Raw genomic sequence first — 23,827 nt, forward strand, 5'->3', positions numbered from 1 at the left:
TTCTCCAACGGGACACTCAGGAAGAGGAGGAGCCAGGAGCGCCACGGAGGGACCCCAGAAGAGGAGGAGCGGGGCCATTCTGTGCATAACCAACTGCACAGAGGAGGCAAGTATGATAGGTTTGTTTTTTTTAAACGGGACCTTTAGGCTCCATGCACACTGGAGCTCAAACTGCAGTTTATTGGAGTTTGGGCGTTTTTTTTAAAAGCCCATAAACTCCACTCTATGTTAGCCTATGTGTCCATGCACACATGGACGTTTTTTAGCTTTAATGAGCAGTGGAGTTTATGGGCTTTTTTCTGAACGCCAGAAAGTCGCACTCAAAGTGCCGTTTTTCACGGCCAAAAAAAACGACAAACGCCAATAAACGCTCATAAACACGCCTTAATTAGTGTTTGGCATTTTATTTTTTCAATGCACTGTGGGATTTTTGGACTGTCCTCTGTGTGTTTTTATTGAAAACGCCCATAAATGCTAACGCTAATAAACGCTCATAAACGCTAGTACAAAACGCTGTTAAAAGCAAGTTTTTCAACCAGGTTTTTCTGCCAGCAATCTGGCATCCAGAAAAAGCTTTTTTGAGCTTCAGTGTGCATGGAGCATTATAACCCATTTTAACTATGGGACCTTTATAGACAGATGTTTGCCTTTCCATATCATGTCCAATCAACTGAATTTACCACAGGTGGCCTCCAATCTGTAGAAACATCTCAATGATGATCAGTGGAAACAGGATGCACCTGAGCTCAAATTTGAGTGTCATGGCAAAGGCTGTGAATACTTATGTACATGGGATTTTTATTTTTAATACGTTAGCAAAGATTTTAAACAAAACTTTTTCACATTGTCATTATGGGATATTGTTTGTAGAATTTTGAGGAAAAGAATGAATTTAATCTATTTTGGAATAAGGCTGTAACATAACAAAATGTGGAAAAAGTGAAGCGCTGTGAACAATTTCCGGATGCACTGTACTGCTCATCAGCTATAAGTGATCTCAGGAAACATTGCCTCTAACACCCCTTTCACACCAGGGCGTTTTGCAGGCGCTATAGCGTTAGAAATAGCGCCTGCAATCTGCCCTAAAGAAGCTGCACCATTGTTTGTAGTGTGAAAGCCCAGAGGGCTTTCACACTACAGCGGTGCACTGGCAGAAAAAAGTCCTGCCAGCAGCTTCTTTGGAGCGGTGAAGGAGCGCTGTGTTTACCGCTCCTCCACCGCTGCTCCCCATTGAAATCAATGGGGCAGCGCTGTAATGCCGCTGGCAAAACGCTGCTATTGCGGCGTATTGCCGGTGGTTTTAACCGTTTCGCGGCCGCTAGCAGGGGTAAAAGCACCCCGCTAGCGGCCGAAATGCGCCGCAAATCCAGCCGTAAAACGCTGCTAAAAATAGCAACGTTTTACCGCCAACGCAAAGGCCGGTGTGGTGTGAAAGGGGTCTAAGGCTGATTTCACACTGAGGCGCTTTACAGGCGATATAGTGCTAAAAATAGCACCTGCAAAGCGCCTGTAAAGAGCCTCTCCTCTCACTTCAGTGTGAGAGCCCGTGTGCTTTCATACGGGAGCGGTGCGCTTGCAGGACAGCAAAAAAAAAGTCCTGCAAGCAGTATCTTTTCAGCGCTGTAGGAGCGGTGTATACACCGCTCCTAAAGTGCCCCTGCACATTGAAATCAGTGGGCATCGCTGTGGAACCGCTGGCAAAGCACCACTGCAGCGGCGCTTTGCCATCAGTTTTAACCCTTTTTTCCGGCCGCTAGTGGGTGTTAAAAGTGTACAAATAGCAGCACTAAAATGATGGTTAAGTGCCGCTAAAAATAGCAGCGCTCTCCTGCCGACGCCCCCCAGTGCCTCAGTGTGAAAGCACTGTAAATTTATTATAAAAAGGAACATACACTGCATAAGAAATATAAATAAAATGTCAAAAATTCCCTAAAAAAAAAAAAAGAGATATTCTACACACTAATATTTTAAGAATACTGGTTATAGCTAGACAGATTGCATTTAAATGACCTAGATAATATAGTGGGTATCATATGTCAATGTTATATCAAGTAATACTGTGCAGCAAGAAAAGATTTGATCAGAGTAACATCTGAGAAGAGCTGTGTGTGCCAGAAGACCTCTGCAAAGCTGGTTACCTGGACTGTTTCCAGAGTACAACAGTTCTAGGCTGTTTATTTTCCCCTGGTCATATAGCGCCAGCTGCTCCACAAATCTCTGTTTGGCTGGATTCATGACGATCTGGTGATGTGGCATTGAGATAGCTGGAAGGAGAATGATGCCATTTACAATCATACAGCACTGACATTCTACTTTACAGTAAAAATACACTCCTGAACTAAGCAATTTATGAAGACTTCACACACGGGGATCTTCAATGTCAGAGTAGCTATGTACTGTCTAGTAGGAAAAAAACAAACAAACATTTATACTACTGTGCAAAAGTTTTAGGCAGATGTGAAGAAATGCTGTGATGTAACCATTTGCCTACTGGGCACTTAAACCCCCCTTCTGCCCAGACCAATTTTCAGGTTTCGGTGCTCTCACACTTTGAATGACAATTCCATCTAACCATAGAAAATCTGCAGATAATCTATAGGTGTATGGCCAGCGTAAGACCGCTTTCACACTGGGTTGTTTTGCAGGTGCTAAAAATAGTACCTGCAAACCGACCTGAAACAGCCGCTGCTGTGTCTCCAGTGTGAAAGCCCCAAGGGTTTTTCACACTGGGGGGTTCGCTGGCAGGTCGGTAACAAAAGTCCTGCTAGCAGCATCTTTGGAGCGGTGTATACACCGCTCCTGCCCATTGAAATCAATGGGGCAGTGCGGCTATACCGCCAGGAAAGCGTTGCTGCAGCAGCAGCAGCAGCAGCACTTTGCAGTGGTTTTAACCCTTTCTCGGCCGCTAGCAGGGGGGTAAAACTGCCCGCTAGCGGCCGAATACCGCCGCTAAAACAGCGGTAAAGGGGAGATAAAAATAGCACCATTTTTCCGCAGACGCCACTCCTGCCCCAGTGTCAAAGGGGCCTTAAAGAGGAAGTAAACCCTGATGGGTTTACTTCCTCTTTGTCTACTTGCAAAGGTAAAGCAAAATGGGCTACTATGCATTGCATAGTAGCCCGTTATGTGTCACTTACCTGACACAGGAGCCAGCGAAGTCACCACTGTCCCTTGTAGTCCGGAGCATCCATCTTCTTCCGGGTGGCGCTGCTCCAGCCACTCACTCGCATGGGAGCCGCCACTAACGGCATATCGCCGTTAGCAGCGGCATGCTGCTAACGGCGATAGTGCGCCTGCATGCCGCTGTCTACGGCGCATGTGCCGTAGACAGCTGTCACTGTCTTTTACTAAATATCTCCTAAACCGTGTTTCTGGGACCTACAAGTAAACCTTAATCTAGGCTTACCTGTAGGTCAAAGTGGTTTGTAAGGGTTTACAACCACTTTAATGCAGCAGATGAAAGTCACATTATGCTCACTTCCCTTCCACATTGGAAGATGTCCAGCCTTAAAATCCAGTAAGGCCACTTTCACACTGAAGTGGTGGCCGCGTTAGCTAGTTTTAGCGGTGCTCTAACTGTCGTTTTAGCAGCACTTTTCGGCCGCGAGCGTGTTTCTTTTAACCCCCACTAGTGGGTGAAAAGGGGTTAAAAGCGCCGCAGCCAAAGGTCTTCGTAGGTGCTTTGACAGCACTGGCCATTGATTTCAAAGGCAGGGGCGTTTTGGAAGTGGTGTATACACCGCTCCTAAACTGCCTCAAAGCTGCTGCTACAAGCGCACCACTCCAGTGTGAAAGCACTCGGGCTCTCACACTGGAGTGGCGCTCTACATGCACTATTTTTAGCTTTAAAACGCCTGTAAAGCGCCTCAGTGTGGAAGTATCCTAAGACATTATCTCACCCTGTTCTGCACATGCTCTGTTGTCCATTTTATAGACAGTGCCATTTTCAGAGGCTGATCTGCTGACAGCCTAAAGTTTAACTGCTGTTTGGGGGCTCGGGGCTTCAACAAAATGGCAGCCTCCCACGAGAAGAAACAGGAGCAACGCCGGAGGCAGTTTACAGCACACAGTAATTTTGGTAGCATAATTATTGGGTGAGGCAATGTATTACTGGATTTTAAACAGTATAGACACTTATTTTTATTGTTTTACATAGATATACCTCCAAAAGGAGCCAGTCTGACGTGATCTATCAGGACTTAATTTTCTGACTAAAGTTCCACTTTAGGAACTATCTTCAGTGTAAAGAAGAACACGGAGTCCTGTAAGTGATGGTTTGGTCCCCACAGAGTCCTGATCTCAATATTGGATTACATGAAGAGACAAAAGATTCTGAGATAGCCTACATCCACAGAAGATCTGTGGTTAGTTCTCCAAGATGTTCGGAACAACCTACCCGCAGAGTTTCTTTAAAAACGGTGTGCAAGTGTACCTAGGAGAACTGATGCTGCCTTGAAGACAAACGGTGGTCACACCAAATACTGATTTGATTTGGATTTCTCTTCTGTTCATTTACGTTTTGTTGTTTGATAAAAATGATCTATTAACAATTCTATTTTCTGACACTTGCCTAAGAGTTTTGCACAGTACACAGCGTTTGTGTGTGTATATATATATATATATATTTCTATTTTATATATATAAAAAAAACACACTATTTTATTTTTAATTAACCAAACTAAGAAAATCTGTGAGAACTTTGCAGCATTCTGCATTTGTTCAGGGCATCTTTAACCAGTTCAATACCAGGCCCTTATACACCTTCCTGCCCAAGCCAATTTTCAGCGCTGCCACAATTTGAATGACAATTGCGCGGTCATGCTACATTGTACCCAAACTACATTTTTATCATTTTGTTCCCACAGACAGAGCTTTCTTTTGGTGGTATTTGATCACCTCTGCGATTTTTATTTTTTGCGCAACAAATAAAAAAAGACCAGAAATTTTGAAAAAAGAAAAAAAAGATTTTCTTTGTTTCTGTTAAAAAAAAAAATTGTAAATAAGAATGTTTTCTTCTGCAAAGACAGGCACTGATATGGCTGCACTGATAAGGCGGCACTGGTATGTGGCACTGATGGGCACTCATAAGTGGCACTGATAGGCAGCATTGATGGGTACTTATGGGTGGCACAGATGGGCACTGATAGGTGGCACTTATGGGTGGTATTGCTGGGCATCACTGAATTAATTTGTTCCATAATGGTGCCAGTCAGTGCCCATTTGTGGGCACCAATTGGCATAGATTGGGCATTAATTTGAACATGTGGATGTCCATGAGGTACATACCTGGCCATCCACATGTTATGCACTTCCCTGGTGGTCCTGGCAGCTTCCTTTATGGTCCTGGGTGGGCATTCGAGGGGGGGCTGTGCTGTTAAACAATCAGCACAGACTCCCCCCCCCCCCCCCCCCCCGTCAGGAGAGCCGCCGAGCGGCTCTCATCTACTCGAGTCTGTCGCGAGTGGGGAAAAGCAGATCAACGGCTCTTCCTGTTTACATCGTGATCAGCTGTGATTGGACACGGCTGATCACATGGTAAAGAGCCTCCATCGGTGATTGGTGACAAACTGCACTGCGGTGGCTGTTATCCTGCAGGACGTAATTTAACTCCTAGTCAGGATAACTTAACCACCGCCTGGCCGTCATTCTGCTATAGGCCGGGCGGGAAGTGGTTAAAGTGTTAGTTCACCTTTACAGAAAAAAGGGGTGAGCATACACCGGACAAACCCCCCCCCCAACCCCTGCTGTACTTACCTTCCGGGTTTTCGAGCTGTTAACACCCCTCCAGCGATCCAGTAATTTGAGATCTCCACTCTTCTCTGTCAATGCTTCCAGGATGGACCAGATGGATTCCGACAGAGAAGAGTGGGGATTTTAAAACCCCGGACCTCTGGAGTGGCTACGGTAGTACCAACAGCTCAGCAACCCCAGAGTTAAGTACAGCGAGGACTGGGGTGGTGGGGAGGGTGTCCAATGTTAGGTCACTTTTACATTGAAACTTTTTATGTAAAGATGAACTAAACCCCTTAAAGCTGGCCATAGATGAGTAACAAAGAGCTTCCTCCATCCACACAAATGATGTGGATGAAAGAATCATCACCGCTGGGACATTGTATTCTGACAGCTGAACCCAGAGCTGTCAGAATATACTGATCAGCAGACTTTAGACCCAGTTACAACATCGCTGGGTCATGCTTCTCTATGCAATGCAGGCAGATCGTGGCTGGTGGGAGGGATTAGGATGCTGAACGTGGCTTCCTAAAGACATCATAGCACCCTGCCTCAGTGCTTAAAAGAGAAGAATGGGATTAGAAAACAACAATCATACTTACCTAGATGGCTGCAGCACCGATCTGAGCTGCAGCGGTCCCCAGTCGCCACTAAGACTGAGAACTAAGCAATCAAACACCGCTGATCACTCAGCTCTCAGTCTTCAGCTTGTAGAGAGCTCTCTACTCTTCCCCTCCAGCGCCTACTGGAGCGCCAGGCTGTGGAGATGGCAGAAGGGGGTGAGAGGCTGAACCAGCCACCAGTGCAGGCATGTGGGTGGATCCCAACCATATGGTTGGAAATCTTTTCAGAGCCTCATCCCGCTGTCAGCTGAAAACGAGTCACACGACTGCAGAATGAAATGCACTCCTGTGATCCACAATGAGTGCAGTTCAGAATTGTTTTGGCCATACTTCTCCTTTAAATCATGAGAATCCTTACGATAGCACTGATATCACAACAGCTGTGGTTCTAATGATTTAGAACTCTCCTATATACTAAAGCTGACATTACACTAGTAGATATCTGAAAGAACGTTTGTAGGAAAATTCTCACCAGTACATTCAATGACTAAATAATGACAAAAAATTCAATGATTACATAAAAATGTAGTTTAAAATGACTTAATAAAACAGTTTGCTTTGAACATTTAATTTTAGAATGACTAAGACCCCTTTCACACTGGGACGTTTTTCAAGCGTTTAAAAAAAAAAACGCCTGTAAAGCGCTTGAAAGAAGCCTCATCTGCAGTCCCAATGTGAAAGCCCAAGTGCTTTAAGAGCCCTTTCACAATGTCAGCGCCTGAAAAAACGCTCCTAAACGCTTAAACTAGCAGCGCTTTACCAGCGTTTTTCAAACGATATTGGAGCGCTTTTAACCCCTGCTAGTGGACAAATAAAGTGTTAAAAGCACCCACAAAGCGCTGCTGCCAAAAGCGCTTTTCAGGCATTTTGCAGGCGCTGATTTCAATGGGAAGGGGGCGCGTTAGGAGCGGTGTATTCACTGCTCCAAAAGTGATGCAAAGAAGCTGCTTGCAGGACTTTTTTTTTGACGCCCTGCCAGCGCAGCGCCTCAGTGTGAAAGCACTCGGGCTTTTACATTGAGATTGCAGTTGAGGCTTCTTTCAGGTGATTTACAAGCGCTTATTTTAACGCTAAAGCGCCTGAAAAAAGCCAGTGTGAAAGGGGTCTCAGTGTGAAAGCACTTGGGCTTTCACATTGGGATTGCAGATGAGGCTTCTTTCAGGTGTTTTACATGCGCTTTGTTTAAAGCGCCTGAAAAACGCCCCAGTGTGAAAGGGGTCTAAATATCCCCAAAACAAAACAAAACAAACATTCACTGTTAGAAGTGGATTGTTTCCTTCCCGCTCCATCAAATGTTCTCATTACTGCGGTTGAGCGTTGATTTGACGTCAAATATGTGTCAATGGGCGGCCAATGTTTCTTTGCTGAAAGTGCGCTCACTGCATGTTCCCAAGACATAAAGGAGGAGTTCTCAAAGACAGGACACCTGATCATGTGAAAACTGACAGCCAATTACAAAGATCACATGATTGCTGATTCTCCCCCCCCCCCCCCCCCCCAGGGTTCAGAACTTTTTAAAAGGTCGGGAAGGGGTTTAAACCTCCCTTACCAGCTCTGCTGTGACTGAACACAGCGAGACTTAGCACGCCATGGCCAATGATTCATGGCCGGGACCTGCTGATCGGCTGTGTCCAATAAAAGTTAAGAGCCCTTTTTTCATAATCAACACAGAGCTCTGTACACAGGGAACAATCTCTCCGTTTTGCAGGGATAGGAAACGGATATTTAGTAAAAAGCAGCACATATTACACATTGTTAGGCACACATTTAACCCCCCTGATCACTTGAGATGTTAACCTCTTCACAACCAATGTCATTAGTACAGTGACAGTGTATAATATAATCACCGTGTTGGTGTTACTGGTGAGGTCAGTGACAATTCGTTCTCATTCAGTGTCAAATTGCCTGACGTACTATTGCAGTCCCATTATAAGTCGCTGACAGAGTATAAAAAAAAATCCAGTATATATACACCAGAGTTTGTAGACGCTATAACTTTCACACAAACCAATTAAGAGAGGTACACCGAATGGAAATTGTGGTGCCAAAACCGAAAAAGCAGGATGGACTTGGTCAAAAATCGAAAATGACAGTTTAACCGGTTCCTGACTGGCGCATGCTGATGTACGTCAGCAGAATGGCACAGCTGAGCAAATGGGCGTACCTGTACGTCCCTTTAAATTTGCCGCTGTGCCATCGTGTGCGAGCGCCAGCCGGGACCTTCATGAGTCGGGTCGCGGGTCCCACGGACTCTATCGCTGGGGGGATACCCGCGATTGTCTCATGGGGAAGAAGAACAGGGAGATGCTAATGTAGAAGAAAAAAGAAAACGTTGGGACTTTAAATGAGGCGGTGACCAGGTAAGGTAATGTAAACAAGCATCTCCCCGTTCTGCCTAGTGACAGTGTCACTGATCTCTGCTCCTTGTGATTGGGAGCAGAGATCAGTGACGTGTCACATGTAGCCACGCCCCTCCAGTTAAAACTTAACCCTTACCCTGTCCTCTAGTGTTTAACCCCTTCTCTGCCAGTGTCAGTTACACAGGAATCAGTGCATTTGTATAGCACTGATCCCTGTATAAATGACAATGGTCCCAAAATGTGTCAAAAATGTCCGATGTGTCCACCATAATGTCGCAGTCACGATAAAAATCGCTGATCACCATTACTAGTAAAAAAAACAAAAACAATATGAATAGAAATTCCATAAAACTATCCCCTATATTGTAAACGCTATAACTTTTGCACAAACCAATCAATAAACGCTTATTGCGTTTTTTTGTTTTTTTAAAACAAAAATATGCAGAAGAATACGTATCGGCCTAAACTGTGGAAAAAAAATGTTTTATATATATATATATATATATATATATATATATATATATATATATTTTTTTTTTTTTTTTTTTTGGGGGATATTTATTATAGCAAAATGCAAAAAAAGAATGCGTTTTTTTTCCAAATTGTTGCTCGTTTTTTTTGTTCATAGCGCAAAAAATAAAAACTGCAGCGGTGATGAAATACCGCCAAAAGAACGCTCTATTTGTGGGAAAAAAAAGGACGCCAATTTTGTTTGGGAGCCACGTCACACGTCCGCGCAATTGTCAGTTAAAATGACGCAGTGCCGAATGGCAAAAAAGTGCTCTGGTCAGGAAGGGGGTAAATTCTTCCGGGGCTGAAGTGGTTAAAGTGGAGTAGAATATATAAACTATATTGTCAAGAGTATTGATTTGTATTGTAAGTCTGCCCTCATGTTGTAAAGAGCTGCGCAAACTGTTGGTGCTATATAAATCCTGTATAATAATAATGTCTGCCATTGCACGCACATGAACACCTTAGGGATGAATTGGAGCGGAGACTTGACCCAGACCTTCTCATCCACATCAGTGCCTGACCTCACATTTGTGGTGAAAAAAAAAAAAAAAAAAGGACATCAATTTTGTTTGGGAGCCACATCGCACGACCGCGCAATTGTCAGTTAAAGCGACGCAGTACCAAATCACAAAATGTGCTCTGTTCAGGAACGGGGTAAAATCTTCCCGGGCTGAAGCGGTTAAAATTTTTCTCTCTCTCTCTCTCTATCTATATAAATAATTGTATTGTATTATATTCAACTTTTTAACCACTTCAGCCCGAGCCTCGTTTTGAGATTTGTTGTTTACAAGTTAAAATCAGGGTTTTTTTGCTAGAAAATTATTTAGAACCCCCAAACATTGTATATGTTTTTTTTTCTCCAGAGAATAAAGCGGGGGTCGCTGCAATACTTTATGTCACACAGTATTTGTGCAGCAGTCTTTCAAACACAATTTTATTTAAAAAAAAAACACTTTGACTTAAAAAATAAGACAAAAGTAAAAGTTAGCACGATTTTTTTCTATATTGTGAAAGATAATGCTACACTGAGTAAACTCATAACCAACATGTCACACTTTAAAATTGTGACCGCTTGTGGAATGATGACAAAACTCCATTGGCGACGTTTAACTATTTCTACAGGTTACTATTTTTAAATGACAGAATGTCTAGTGCTAGAATTATTGCTCTCGCTCTACCGATCGCGGTGATATCTCACATGTGTGGTTTGAACACAGTTTTCATATGCGGGCGCTACTCGCTCCTGAGCATGAGCTCGGCAGGACGGGGCGCTTTAAAAAAAAATGTTTTTTTCTTATTTTAACTTATTATTAAATTTACTTACACTGTCCTTTTAAAAAAAATAATTGGGTCACTTTTAATTCCTATTAGAAGGAATGTAAACATCCCTTATAACAGAAAAAAAGCATGGCATGACCTCTTAAATGTGAGATCTGGGGTCAAAAAGACCTCAGCTCTCATATTTACACTAAAATGCAATAAGAAAAAATGCTATGGAGCCGAGTCGGGGCCATCTTTGCCTCAGCCAGCATCCAGGCAGAGTGGGCAGCGGACGCAATTGTGTCCGCCACTTCCGGCGGCTCTGGTAAGCGGTGGGGGGGGGGCCTCTCCTGCCACTTTTATCTGAAAGAGAAACACGCCATTCCTGAAAATACCAGGGTTATGGCAGCTAGCTGCTACCATAAGAACGGTATTTATTGTTGTACAAGTACGGCGATTGGGTGAAGTGGTTAATTATCATCAATTTAGATGAATATGAATTTATTGTTGACCATTATTAGCACCGTTAGCACAGGAAAAACTCTAGAAAAGTGCATCCCTTTAAATTCTATGCATGTGACAAATATTCTCTCCTACTATTTTTGATAAAGGATAAATATTAAAAAAAAAAATTCTATGTATGTCTTCACACTGGTCCGTTACAGTGTTAAAAAATCCAGCTTGCTGTAAATCTGGTCAGTTAAAAAAAAAAAAAATGCACCAATAAACGCACCTCCCCATTGAAATTGCAGCAACAACACACCAATAACGTACCCGCGTTATGTTTTTGAGTCACATGACCTAAGAAAAACACGCTATAAACAAAGTAAAATGGTGCTAAAATCGCAAGCAAAAACACAAATTTTCATTCTCTTTTGTTATAGCACAAAAAAACAACAACAAAAAAAAACACAAAAAACAAAACTAAAAAATAACACAGTGGTGATCAAATACCACCAAAAGAAAGATCCATTTGCGTGAACATTTTTTAAATGATATAAATATGCTACAGTGTTGAATGACGGCGCAATTACCAGTTAACCACATGTCCTCTGGAAGATATACCCCCTTCATGGCCAGGCATTTTTTGCGATACGGCACTTTAACTTACAATTGCGCAGTCATGCGACACTGTACCAAGTGAGCCTGTTGCTTTGCCTTGTATGAAAATACAAAATAGGTACACTATTTGAACAACTTGTGATTTCACGAACGCTATGTATAAATACCATTGTACATCTTCCACACAGCTGAACCTACCCTGTGAGCCAGATGACGACAAGCTGCTCCCCTCTTGCACAGAGCCATGGCATTGTCCAGTCACAGGGTTAAGGCCTTGAGATTGGTTTGGTGCTGCACCTGTTGTGCTCCGGCACTGTAATCCCCGGTGCACCGGATTACACTGCGGTCTCCTCAGTTCACATATATGTTCCTCAGAGAAAGCGGACTGACAACACTCAGGAATACTCTCATCACTCTCCACAGGCTCATTCGGAGTCCTCTGAAAAGTCCTGTGACTTTCACAAGAAGGTAAACTACAGAGACTGCTTGGCTTGTCCACCTCGCTCTGGGAGACACTGGAGCTGTAAGGCCGCACACTGCCCAACACCGGGTTATTCACATGAAAGCCACAAGCGGTAAATTTGTCTGTGTTTTCCTGGGGGCTGAGGATTGAGTCCTGCAAACTGGAAAGGAGGTCCAACATTGGCGGAAAGGAGCCCGATCTTGCAAAAGCACCAGCACAGAGATCGCTGTCGTCACGTCCAACAAGCTCTATTGAGGACAAGAGCTCCTGAAGCCTTTTAATTTCATTAAACACCTGCAAACAAAGAGCATGAACAGCTTTTAGATGTACTATTATGGTTACTTCTTAAAAGGAAAATTTATTTTTTATTGATTTTTGCAATACAGACAACATTCTATCTAGGGATGCACCAACAACATTTTTTTTTTTTTTACGAGTACCCATACTTTTTTTTTTTTAGTACTCGCCGATACCAATTACCGATACCTACCGCAATGGTTTTGTTTACTTTTCAGCTGTCAGCACTAGTACGACACATTATTTACAAATTAAATAAATTGATTTTGTTTTTTAATTTTGCACTTTAATGCAAATTGTGTAAATATATGTTAATATATTTGTGCGAAAATATTCACTAACAAAGCAAAAAAAAAAAAAAAAGTTTTAATTGTTTATCGCTTATAAAATAGATGTGAAAAAATAAAAAAATAAAAGGAGGAAAATAATTAAATGGAGGAGACTAGGGAGTTAATTAATACTGACTAGAGTAAATTAAGGGTTAATAAGGGGTTAAACAGAGGAACATTTGTTCATCCCCACTGACAGCTCAAAGAATTAAAGCCTGAAAGTATTGGTTTCAGGTTATCGGTGCATTTGCACTAGTACTGATACTTGTGCAAATACTCAGGGTTGCACCGATACTGGTATCGGTGCTGATACCAATTCTATCCCTTACCTACGTAATATTCTCTTTACATCCATTTCACAGAAGTAGTAGGTGGTGGAAAGCCGGTAGCTTGTTCATCCAGAAATGGTTAATTTATTAATGCAGATCGAGTACAGCAGATACCAAGCCTTACATGTTTTGGCTTGTAGCCTTAATCATAGCCAATGGCTTGTAATATGTTCCCAGTGCTGCAGCCACCGTCACCTGCTGCGTTCAAAGCTTGAGATATTTTTTATAACCTAACCCTGCTTTAAACCTCTCCACAACTTTATCCCTGACATGTCTGATGTGTTCCCTGGCCTCCATGATGCGGTTTGTTCACTAAGCTTCTCTAACAAACCTCCGAGGGCTTCACAGAACAGCTGCATTTATACTGAGATTAAATTACACACAGGTGGATTCTATTTACTAATTAGGCGACTTCTGAAGGCAATTGGTTCCACTAGATTTTAGTTAGGGGTATCAGAGTAAAGGGGGCTGAATACAAATGCACCCCATACTTTTCACATATTTATTTGTAAGACATTTTGAAAACCATTTATAATTTTCCTTCCACTTCCCAGCTATGTGCCACTTTGTGTTGGTCCATCACATAAAATCTCAATAAAATACATTTATGTTTTTGGTTGTAACATCACAAAATGTGGAAAATTTCAAGAGGTATGAATACTTTTTCAAGGCACTGTACACTATACCATATTTAATTTATATTCAATTTCCTTTAGACCCCTTTCACACCACACCACCCATAGCGTGGGCGGTAAAACGCCGCTATTTTTAGCAGTGCTTTACCGCCGGATTTGCGGTGCATTTGGGCCGCTAGCAGGGCACTTTTACCCCCCGCTATTGGCCGAGAAAGGGTTAAAACCGCCGGCAATACGCCGCAATAGCGGCGTTTTGGCGACAGTATTACAGCGCTGCCCCATTGATTTCAATGGGGAGCAGCGGTGGAGGAGCGGTAAACACACCTCTCCTTCACCGCTCCAAAGAAGCTGCTGGCAGGACTTTTCCCTGATGTCCTGCCAGCGCACTGCTGTAGTGTGAAAGCCCTCTGGGCTTTCACACTACATACAACGGTGCAGCTTCTTTAGGGCGGATTGAAGGCGCTATTTCTAAAGTTATAGCACCTGCAAAACACCCTGGTGTGAAAGGGGTCTTAGGCCGCGTACACACGGGCGGACTGTTCGCCCAACTTTGTTCGTCAAACAATACGACAAACAGTCCGCTCAAAATTTGCATGGACGGACTTGACCACACACGATGAACGAACAGTCCGCTGAAAGCGTGCGCGATGACGTGAACGGCACGTACGACGGGACGAGAAATTCGACGTCCAATACACTGCAATGCAACCTTCGCCGTGTAAATCCTTTCTGAGCATGCGCGAAACTTAGTTTGTCGAACAAGCCTACACACGAGCGGACTGTCCGCCGAAACCAAGTTTCAGCGGACTGTCTTACGGGAATTCCGAAAAACTTTGTTCGTCAGACTGTCCGCTGAAGCCCACACACGAGCGGATTGTCCGCTGAAACACTGTTCAGCGGACAAAGTTGGGCGAACAGTCCGCCCGTGTGTACGCGGCCTTAGACTTCCCTTCAACTATGAGCCTGCCTGATTGCATACAAATTGAAAGTGTTTAGGTTTGACCTCATATTATATGGTTTTGGTAAATTGTACAAGAAAATAGTATAATATATGGCCAGTGCCATACTGGAGAGTGCAAATTCTGGTGCAGCCAAAAATCAATTAGCATCCAGGTTTTTATTTGTCAAAGCTTAATTGAACAAGCAGTTAGAAGCTGGCTACCATGCAGAGCTGCACCAGATTTACACTCTAGGTTTAGTAAATCAATTCTCCTGAGATCAAACCAATGTACATCCAAGTATTCTAGCAAATCAAGTAATATAATTGTATACTCACTGGAGTGACAGATTTTATAGGACTATGGCTCCACCTTGTGGTGAAATCTGGTACTGTAGCTCCTTTACTCAAATAATGAAAATCAAGGATATTTTCAATGGGAAAAAGAAAAAAAAGAAAAAAACAAGAAAATACTGTGCTAAAAAATAAATAATACAAAAAATTAAAAATCAAATAAACCAATACCCAAGCACCACCCACAGCAGCAGCTCTAAATTGTGAGATATGTACAAATATAAACAGTAGGGAGGTTGACGCGCTGACGTCATCGCGACCATATCCGAACGGGTGTATGCTGCCGGCCGGCAAACAGTTTTTTTTATCTGCTTTATTTTATGGTACTTATGTAAGTGTAACTTTTATTCTTTATTAAACAAATAGTTTTTCGGATTCACACTATGGCCAGTCTTTCATATCCAAGAATTTGTGACGGAGGTGAGCTCCGATCGGTTGTTGCCTTCTTTTGTCTATCATTTACATTCGTACAAGGAAGGGTGATGACAGCGATGTGAATCTGAAAGCCTCTCCCACTGCACGAATATTATCCAGGTGGTCTGTGGAAGCACTAGTATGAAGTTGATGTTTGGATACATACAGGCTTTCAATTAAGCTTGCCTCTGGTAAGCGTGCAATTCATGTGGTGGTGGAGCACGTGTTGGTGGTGGATCACGTGTTGGTGGTGTCTGTTTAACTACAGTTTCCATTCAAAATTCTTGGATCTTATTGGACTTTATTTTCCATTATGAATGAATAAATGAATGAATGAAATACTTGTATAGCGCACAATGCGAACTGAATCGCCTCTAGGCGCTGTGGCGAGCTTTGATCATCTGCTAAAAGAGGAAGGTCTTGAGTTTTTCCTAAAAGCCAGGTGATTGTCTTCCAAGCGGATGTTGATTGGTAGAGCATTCCATAGCCGAGGCCCTTGGACAGCGAATCTCCGATCCCCCTTGGATTTATACCGAGCTTTGGGCATGAGGAGAAGGTTTTAGTTGGCTGATCGAAGACTGCGGTTTGGTGTGTAATGATTTATTTTCTCCATTAGGTATTGCGGAGCTTCTCTATGCACACATTTGTGGGTGAGGCAAAGGGTCTTGAACGTGATCCGATTTTTTACGGTTAGCCAATGTAAGCTCCTCAGCGAAGGAGAGATGGATTCCCAGGTTTTTTGTTTCCTGTTATCAGCAAGTTGATATTGTGGTAATCCTATGTAAAGCGAATTTGCGTAGTCCAGTCGTGAATTAATGATTGTTCCAACTACCACTGCTTTGTCATTCTTTGGGATAAAAGGGATGAGTCTGAGAAGCATGCGCAGCAGATGGTGAGATCCACTGACTACTGCCCCTATTTGCGCATCCATTGACATTTGTGCGTCTAAAATAACTCAGAGACTCTTGGCTTTGGTCTTTGGGGAGATAGTCTGCCTAAAGACGGTTGGTGGAGACCAGGAGGTTTTGGTTGCGGGCTTATGATTTGGGTGTAAGATAAGAAGCTCTGTCTTTGATTCGTTCAGCTGGAGGGAGTTAGTGGTCATCCAGTCCGCTATTGATTTGAGGCAGTTTTCAAGTTGTTGTTGGTGATCTTTTTTTCCATTGATCCGGAAATAAAGTTGCGTGTGGTCAACGTAAGAGTGGAAGCAGAGATCTGAGCATCTGATGATTTGAAGGAGTGAGCAAATGTAAATGTTGACGAGAACGGGTGACAAAGGAGAGCCTTGAGGGACTCCGCAGGTGACTTCCCGAGATTCAGAGAGGAATTTTCCTAGTTTCACTGTCTGTGACCGATTTCCTAGGAAGGACGCGAACCATTGGAGATCTATGTCTTGGACTCCGGCTACTTCTGTGAGGCGGACGAGTAGAGTATTGTGATCTACTGTATCAAACGCTGCACTTAAAGCGGTAGTAAACCCGCAAATTTTTTTTTCTTTTTTTTAAACCTGCAAAGCAAAAGGCATAATGAGCTAGTATGCACCGCATACTAGCTCATTATGAAATACTTACCTTAGAACGAGGCCCCGACATCTGGCCCGATCCACGCCGAGGGAGCTGACATGCTCCCTCGGCGTTTCTTCCGGGTATCGCGGCTCCGGCGCTGTGAGTGGCCGGAGCCGCGATATCGTCACTCCCGCGCATGCGCGCGGGAGATTTCAGTCCGGCCGGTCGGCTGCTGCCGGATTTTCACGGAGAGAACCCCCTTGTGCGCATGCGCCGCTGCAGTCAGCGGCGCATACCGAGGGGAATATCTCCTAAACCGTACAGGTTTAGGAGATATTTTTTTACCTACAGGTAAGCCTTATTATAGGCTTTCCTGTAGGTAAAAGTTAAAAAAGTGAGCATACAACCACTTTAAGTCTAGCAGTACGAGGAGACATGGCTCTCCATCATCTGCTGCTTCGAGGGCGTCATCCCAAATCTTGAGGAGAGCTGTTTCTGCTCCATGACCCGGGCGGAAGCCTGATTGCAGCGGGTCCAGGAGTTTGTGAGTATCCAGGTGGAGTTGTAGCTGATGTACTACAGCTTTTTCCATGATCTTAGAAATGGTGTTGAGGCTTGTAATTGGCCTACGGTTGTTTGGATCCTGAGGGTCCAGGTTTGGTTTCTTTTTTTTTTTTATTCTTTTTATTGAGTTTGCAAATAAAACATAAAACAACTTACAGCCTATTTGGCATACCCAGGCTGATTACTACTACAACCCCCTGAGTCAACAATAACAACAAAACCCCCCCCCCCCCCCCCCCCAAGATACCGCCACCGGCGTGTACAACCAAAGAAAAAACCCACCGTACACTCTAGCACCACTGCTCACTGCTCAGGACAATCTTTAAGTTCGCTCATGCTCTACTGCAGGCTGTAGGCCATCCCAGGATGAAGCATGCAAGCCTTCGCCCCCCCCAACCAACCCCCCACTGCCCCTGTAAGGAGGACCCAGGGCTACAGATGTGTTAATACCCTAGAACGCCACCACTAAGACCTAATGAAACATTGTCAGTCAGCACTCGAGTCAGCATTGGTGTCTCGTGACTCCGTCCAAATGTCCCATACTTTATGAAATTTAGCTCCGCAGCCACGCGAAAGATAGGTGGCCTTGTATAGTGGAAGAGCCGTGTTCACTAAACTCTTCCAAAAATTAATAGAGGGGGCCAACGGAGCCTTCCACTTAAGAACAATAGACTTACGGGCATAGTATAACAATAATCCCAGGAGTGTTCTGATCGCTCGGCGTGGGGCCAGCGATCCGACCAAACCCAAAAGACATATTTCAACAGACAACGGTACCGTTACGGTGGTAACCGACCGAATAAAGTTAGTCACCTCCACCCAAAAAATAGCTATTTGAGGACAGCCCCAGAATACATGTATAAAATCCGCTGAGAGTGAGTTGCATCTCCAACAGGAGGTAGGGACAGATGGGTAGATTCTATGGAGACGTTGCGGAGTATAATATACCCTATGCACTATTTTAAATTGCACTAATCTATCCCTGGCTGACACTAACTGTAAGAAAGGATACTCCCAGATGTCCTCCCAGTCCTCTGTGTCCAAAGAGGAGGAATCCGCCTCCCACTTTGCCCTCAGGATTTCGAGACCGGTATGAACATTCGGGAGCAAAACCTTGTATATGGCCGACAGAGGTTTAGACAGATCATCGTCCCTGAGCAGAGTCTCTAGCCTCGAAGTGTAGAACGCCACTGGGGCATTTCCAAACTGTGTTCGAAAGGCATGGTTAAGTTGCAAGAATCTGAATAAATGTGAGTTAGGCAAAGCATACTGTTGCTTCAGCCTGTCAAAGGTCTGTATTTTACCCTCAAAACAAAGTTGCTCGATATATTTGATACCCCTGTTGGCCCACACACTAGGATCAGGAATAGAACCAAATTCCAGTAAATTTGGGTTAAACCAAAGAGGACTATGCGGAGAGATGTGCCCCGAAGGTACGGGGCGCATCGAGCTAGCTATGTTCCATGCCCTCACAACCGCCCGCATTGCGGCAGTAAGAGGGAACGGGGCCCGAAGACCGCGATACATTAAGTTTCTCAGTGCTTCATATGACCCCAACCACGCCGCCTCCAGAACCACCGCCGCATTGGACTCATCCGAAACAGCCAATTGTGGGCATGGGACAGAAGGGCCGCCACATAATAGGAGTGTAGGTCCGGGCACGCCAAACCACCCTCCCCCCAAGGCCTCTGCAACACCGTCAGCCGAAACCTCGGCTGACCAGCGCCCCAGAGAAACGACACCAGGAGAGAGTTGATCATGCGGAATATATTTTTAGGAATCCAGATTGGGGCATGTCTGAGAACATAGAGGAAAGCAGGCAAAAGCTTCATCTTGAATAAATTAATCCTCCCAATCAAGGTGAGAGGGAGATGTGACCAACGCCTTCAGTCTAGTCCTCATCTTCTGCACCAATGGATCCAGATTAAGGGCACAAAAATCAGAGGTAGAGGAGGAGATATAAATCCCCAAGTATTTGATTGTGTCCGTCCACACTAATGGTAGGTCAGGATCCGCTGCCGCTTTAGCCCCCCTGTCTATGGGCATGATTTGAGACTTGTCCCAATTTACCTTCAACCCCGAACACTCAGTGAAGTGGGAAAGAATGAGTAGTGTCTCCCGGAGAGACTGGGCAGGGTCACTTAAAAAAAGTATGAGATCGTCTGCATATAAAGCTACCTTTTCTTGTATGGAACCCACCCGTATCCCACGAACCCCCTCCGCCCTCCTGAGGGCCAACGCAAGCGGCTCCACCGCCAGGGCAAAAAGAGCCGGTGACAATGGGCAACCCTGCCACGTTCCCCTCCGGACAGCGAAAGGCGCTGACAAGGCGCCACCTATCTTAATCTGTGCCAAGGGCTCCTTATATAAAACGTGAATCCATTTACGAAATTCCTCTCCAAAACCCATAACCTCCAGCACCAGGGACATAAACTGCCATGCCACAGAATCGAAAGCTTTTTCGATATCCAATGACACTATTACCCTCGTGGAAGACTCAGTGGTTGGCAACTGCAAATGAGTAAAAACTCTTCGCAAATTTATATCTGTGGACTTCCCTGGCATAAATCCGGTCTGGTCTATATCAATCAGGGATGGCAGGACCGTTCGTAACCTGGTGGCCAGCATTTTCGTCAAAATCTTCAGGTCAAAATTTAGCAGGGAAATCGGTCTATAGGAAGCACAGAGGGAGATGTCCTTGCCAGGCTTGGGGATAAGCACTATGTGTGCTTGATACATGGACGGAGGGAGTGCCATCTGAGTTTTACTGTCAGAGAACACTTTCAACAATTTGGGAGCGACCAGCGGGGCGTACAACCTGTACCACTCGCCAGGTAGGCCATCGGGTCCAGGTGTCTTCCCGCCAGGGAACGAGCAAATTGCCTCTTCTATTTCCTCCAAAGTAAAATCCTGGTCTAGAAATGCACAATCCTCTTGTGATAGAGTGGGCAAATCCAGAGAGGAGAGAAACTCCCTCTGCTCTTCCACCGATCCCCCTGGGACTTCAGCATACAGTTTTTCATAAAAGGTTCTAAATTCAGTAAGTATCTGATCAGGTGCGGACACTAACTGACCATCAGACCCTCGGATCTCCGAAACCACTGTCTGAAATTTAGAGTCAGCCACTAAATTCGCAAGAAGCTTACTGTTTTTGTCCCCAGATTCAAAGATTTTCCCCGCCAGGGACTTCAAATCTAAGTGAGTAGCCTCAGCAAGGTGAAGGGACAAGGCCCGCCGTGACTCAGCCAATCGAGTAAAGCGCTCCAAGGTCGGCGAGTCGGAAAACGCCTCAGCCGCCTCGGCCTCGCCCCCCTCGAGCGTCCGCAGCTGGGACGACAGCTCAGAGCGGATCGCCTTAATAGACTAAATATATTCTCCTCTGGTGTTGGCCTTAAAGGCATCCCAAACCATCTGTGCCGAGGTAGAACCTTCGTTCAACTCCCAGTATTGTTTCAGTTTAGGAGTGACCTCCTCCCCCACCCGCAAATCCTGCAACCATTTGGGCGCCAGGCGCCAACAAGCATTACCTCTGGTGTTCGACAACTGTAAGGTAACCTCCAAAGGCACATGATCAGAGAGACCTGCAGGCAAATACAGTGCCCCCCTCACCGACGTCAGGGCCCCAGAGTTGCCGAAGGCCATGTCTATCCTGGAGCCCGATTTATGTGTGAAAGAGTGGAAAGAGTAGGCCCTAGCACCCGCATGCTTCCATCTCCAGATCTCAGTATAGTTAAAAGTTTGAGCCCATTGCAGTAGCTCTGGCGAAAATACCCTATTTGGGTTGGACGAATCCAGGGAAGGATCCAAGATGGAATTAAAATCCCCTGCTATATACAACCTGGAGAATTGGAGGGGAGCCAGCAGTTCACTAATCTTATACAAGATCTGCGGATGGAAGGGGGGGGCAGGTATACATTAACGAAGGCATAAACCACCTGGCCAATCTCTAATAACAGGATAAGGAATCTGCCTCCTTGATCAGTGTGCAGGTGAACAACTTTATAAGCCAAAGACTTACTTAGCAAGATGGCCACACCCCTCGCATAGCTAGAATACGTAGCATGGAACGCTTGTCTCACCCAGGGCCTGCGCAGTGCTAGTATTTTATTCCCCAGAAGGTGAGTCTCCTGGAGAAAAAGGACATGGGGTCTATGACTATTCAGGTATTTAAACATCAAGGCCCTCTTAACCTTCGGGGTCTTAACCATTAAGACCCCGAACATTCCAAGACACCAGTCTCAAATCCATTGAAACAGCTGGTAACATGTTATAACATAGCAATACCTACACAATAACCCCTTATCCCGCCAGTGAGAATGACACATGGAAGTATAGCATACAGAACAGATGCGATAAACAGTGGATTCAGAGTGCACATTGAAAAAAAGAGAAAAAAAAGGGAATTAAAATAACAAAAGAGAAGAAAAAAAGAAAACCCACAACTCCCTACCGGCCAAGAGTGCCCCAATTGGGGAAAAACAAAAAACAATTGGGCACTAAAAATCATGGCCAGTTTGATACCCAAAACCTAACCAAAACTTAAACCTCCAGACTTTTAAACAAAAAAAGTTCCGAAGCAGCGGCCGCTCTAAGCCGCTTACTCCTTGTCAGGTCAAAAAACCCTGTAGTGAGGGGGAAGAACTGATAAGTCCTTAAGTGTCCCGCGTCCGGGGAGCTCCGAGCTAAAAGGAAGTAGCTAAAAGGACAAGACCTATAACAAAAAAACAAAGCGGAGTCAGGAAGGATCAACTTGAGCAATGGCAAAGCACCGCAGATGTCCTAGGAGAGGTGGAGGTCAGTACGCCATCCGCTGGCAGGAAGGATGAAAAAGCGCCCACCCATCCAGCGGGTAAGTAGTATCCCGTGAGTTCCGCAGCAGCCGTATCAACAACCCGCCAGCAAAAACAAAAATCAAAAACAAAAAGGCCGGGAGCCCATAACAGGATAATAATTCAGGCAAGTAGTACCCCCCATCAACGGAGGGATAGCTGTAGAAGATTAACGTAGAGTGATCAGCCAGTCATTTGCTTCCTCAGGGGTGTCAAAGAATTTCACCGATCCGTTATAAGGCACCCGAAGGCGGCTGGGGTATAACATGCTGTATTTAATATCCTTGTCCCGTAGGCGCCTGCGGACATCATTAAAGGACCTTCTCTTGCGCTGCAAGTCTGCCGAGAAGTCCGGGAACAGTAGGATTGAGGAGTTGCCATATGGTAGAGAAGGGAGCTTACGAGCCGCGGAAAGGATCCTATCCCGGTCCCTGAAATTCAAAAAGCGGACCAGGAAGGGTCGGGGATTTGCCCCTGGGATGTAACGTCCTGTAGGAACACGATGAGCACGCTCAACAACATATGTCGGGGAGACTTCAGGGAGGCTCAACAGCTTCTTGAAAAAGTCCTCAGCAAACTCCGCTGGTCGGTCACCCTCCTCTCCCTCCGGCAGACCTAAGACACGGATATTGTTGCGTCTTGCTCTATTCTCCGCATCATCAGCCTTAGCGACGAGCAGTTGCACCGTGCGTTGCAGGTCCGCTATGTTGTTGGTGTGGGTAGCGGTGAGGTCCTCAGCTGCAGAGATTCGTGATTCTGATTCAGTCAGCCTGCCCCTGATCTTGTCCAGGTCATTCCTAATAAGATTACATTCTTCTGCAAGGCGGTCTATTCGTACCAGCATAGAGGTTTTACTTTGTTCAATAGCAGCTAGTATCACCGCAGTACTGTCCTGGGAGGGAGGGGTAGGCAAAGCCACCCCGGAGGGAGAACCGGACTCTTTGGCTAATTCCGCAAGCAGCGACTGCACCCTCCCAATAAGAGAGGGATCTGGTTGAGCGGGCGGATCAGGAGCAGGACAGCTCAGTGCAGAAGAGCTCTTAGGCCGGTGTTTAGGGCCCATGAAGGGATGTGGGCTGTAGGCGTCCGGGAGCCTCCGCTCCTCACAGTTGCAATCCTTTGGCAGCAAGGCTCAGGCAGTGACTCTATATGGCAGGGCCCAGGGAGCTGGATGGATGGATGCAATGTCCGTCAGAAAGGGAGGATTGCCAGGGCCCTCAGTCAGTGCACCAGAACAGCCCCCCCTAAAAGGGGTAGCAGTGTCCAGCAATAGATGAAAGGAGCAGTTACAAAATTACAGGGGTCAGGCCGACCACATCACATCCCCCCCAGCCACTGGGTAAAGGCTGCAAGTGACTCCCAGGCTGCGTTAGGCCGGACTAGGCCGGGGCAATTATGATGGCTCCACAGCCCCCCCACCAGCTCCCGCCAGGATGGTTATGTAGGAGACAGGCCCCCACCGGCCGACAGCCGCCTCCGCCGCTCCGCTGGCCGATCGCGGCGCTCCCCCGCCGGCCGGCCAGGAAAGTCCGGTCAGCGGCAGGCTTCACTAGGCCGCGCTAGGCCTCAGGCCCGAAATTCAGCGCCGGCGGTCCGCGGAACAACGGGACAGCCCAGGGGTGC

The 23,827-nt window shown here is 45.4% G+C and overlaps 1 protein-coding gene across 1 annotated transcript in view; it reads right to left on the bottom strand.

Annotated features, from left to right (window-relative positions):
- Nucleotides 1–23,827, bottom strand: part of IRAK1 (interleukin 1 receptor associated kinase 1) — a 169,444-nt gene that overhangs the window by 1,818 nt on the left and 143,799 nt on the right. Inside the window, exons 11-12 of the mRNA XM_077479075.1 lie at nt 11,747–12,305; nt 2,139–2,264 (exon numbers count right to left, since the gene is read on the bottom strand). Coding sequence (XP_077335201.1) covers nt 2,139–2,264; nt 11,747–12,305 — 685 coding nt within the window. The remainder of the gene's footprint in view (nt 1–2,138; nt 2,265–11,746; nt 12,306–23,827) is intronic.

This window comes from Lithobates pipiens, unplaced genomic scaffold (assembly GCF_037356315.1).
Source record: "Lithobates pipiens isolate NorthernLeopardFrog02 unplaced genomic scaffold, aLitPip1_a1.2 Scaffold_1, whole genome shotgun sequence".
Lineage (NCBI taxonomy): Eukaryota > Metazoa > Chordata > Amphibia > Anura > Ranidae > Lithobates > Lithobates pipiens.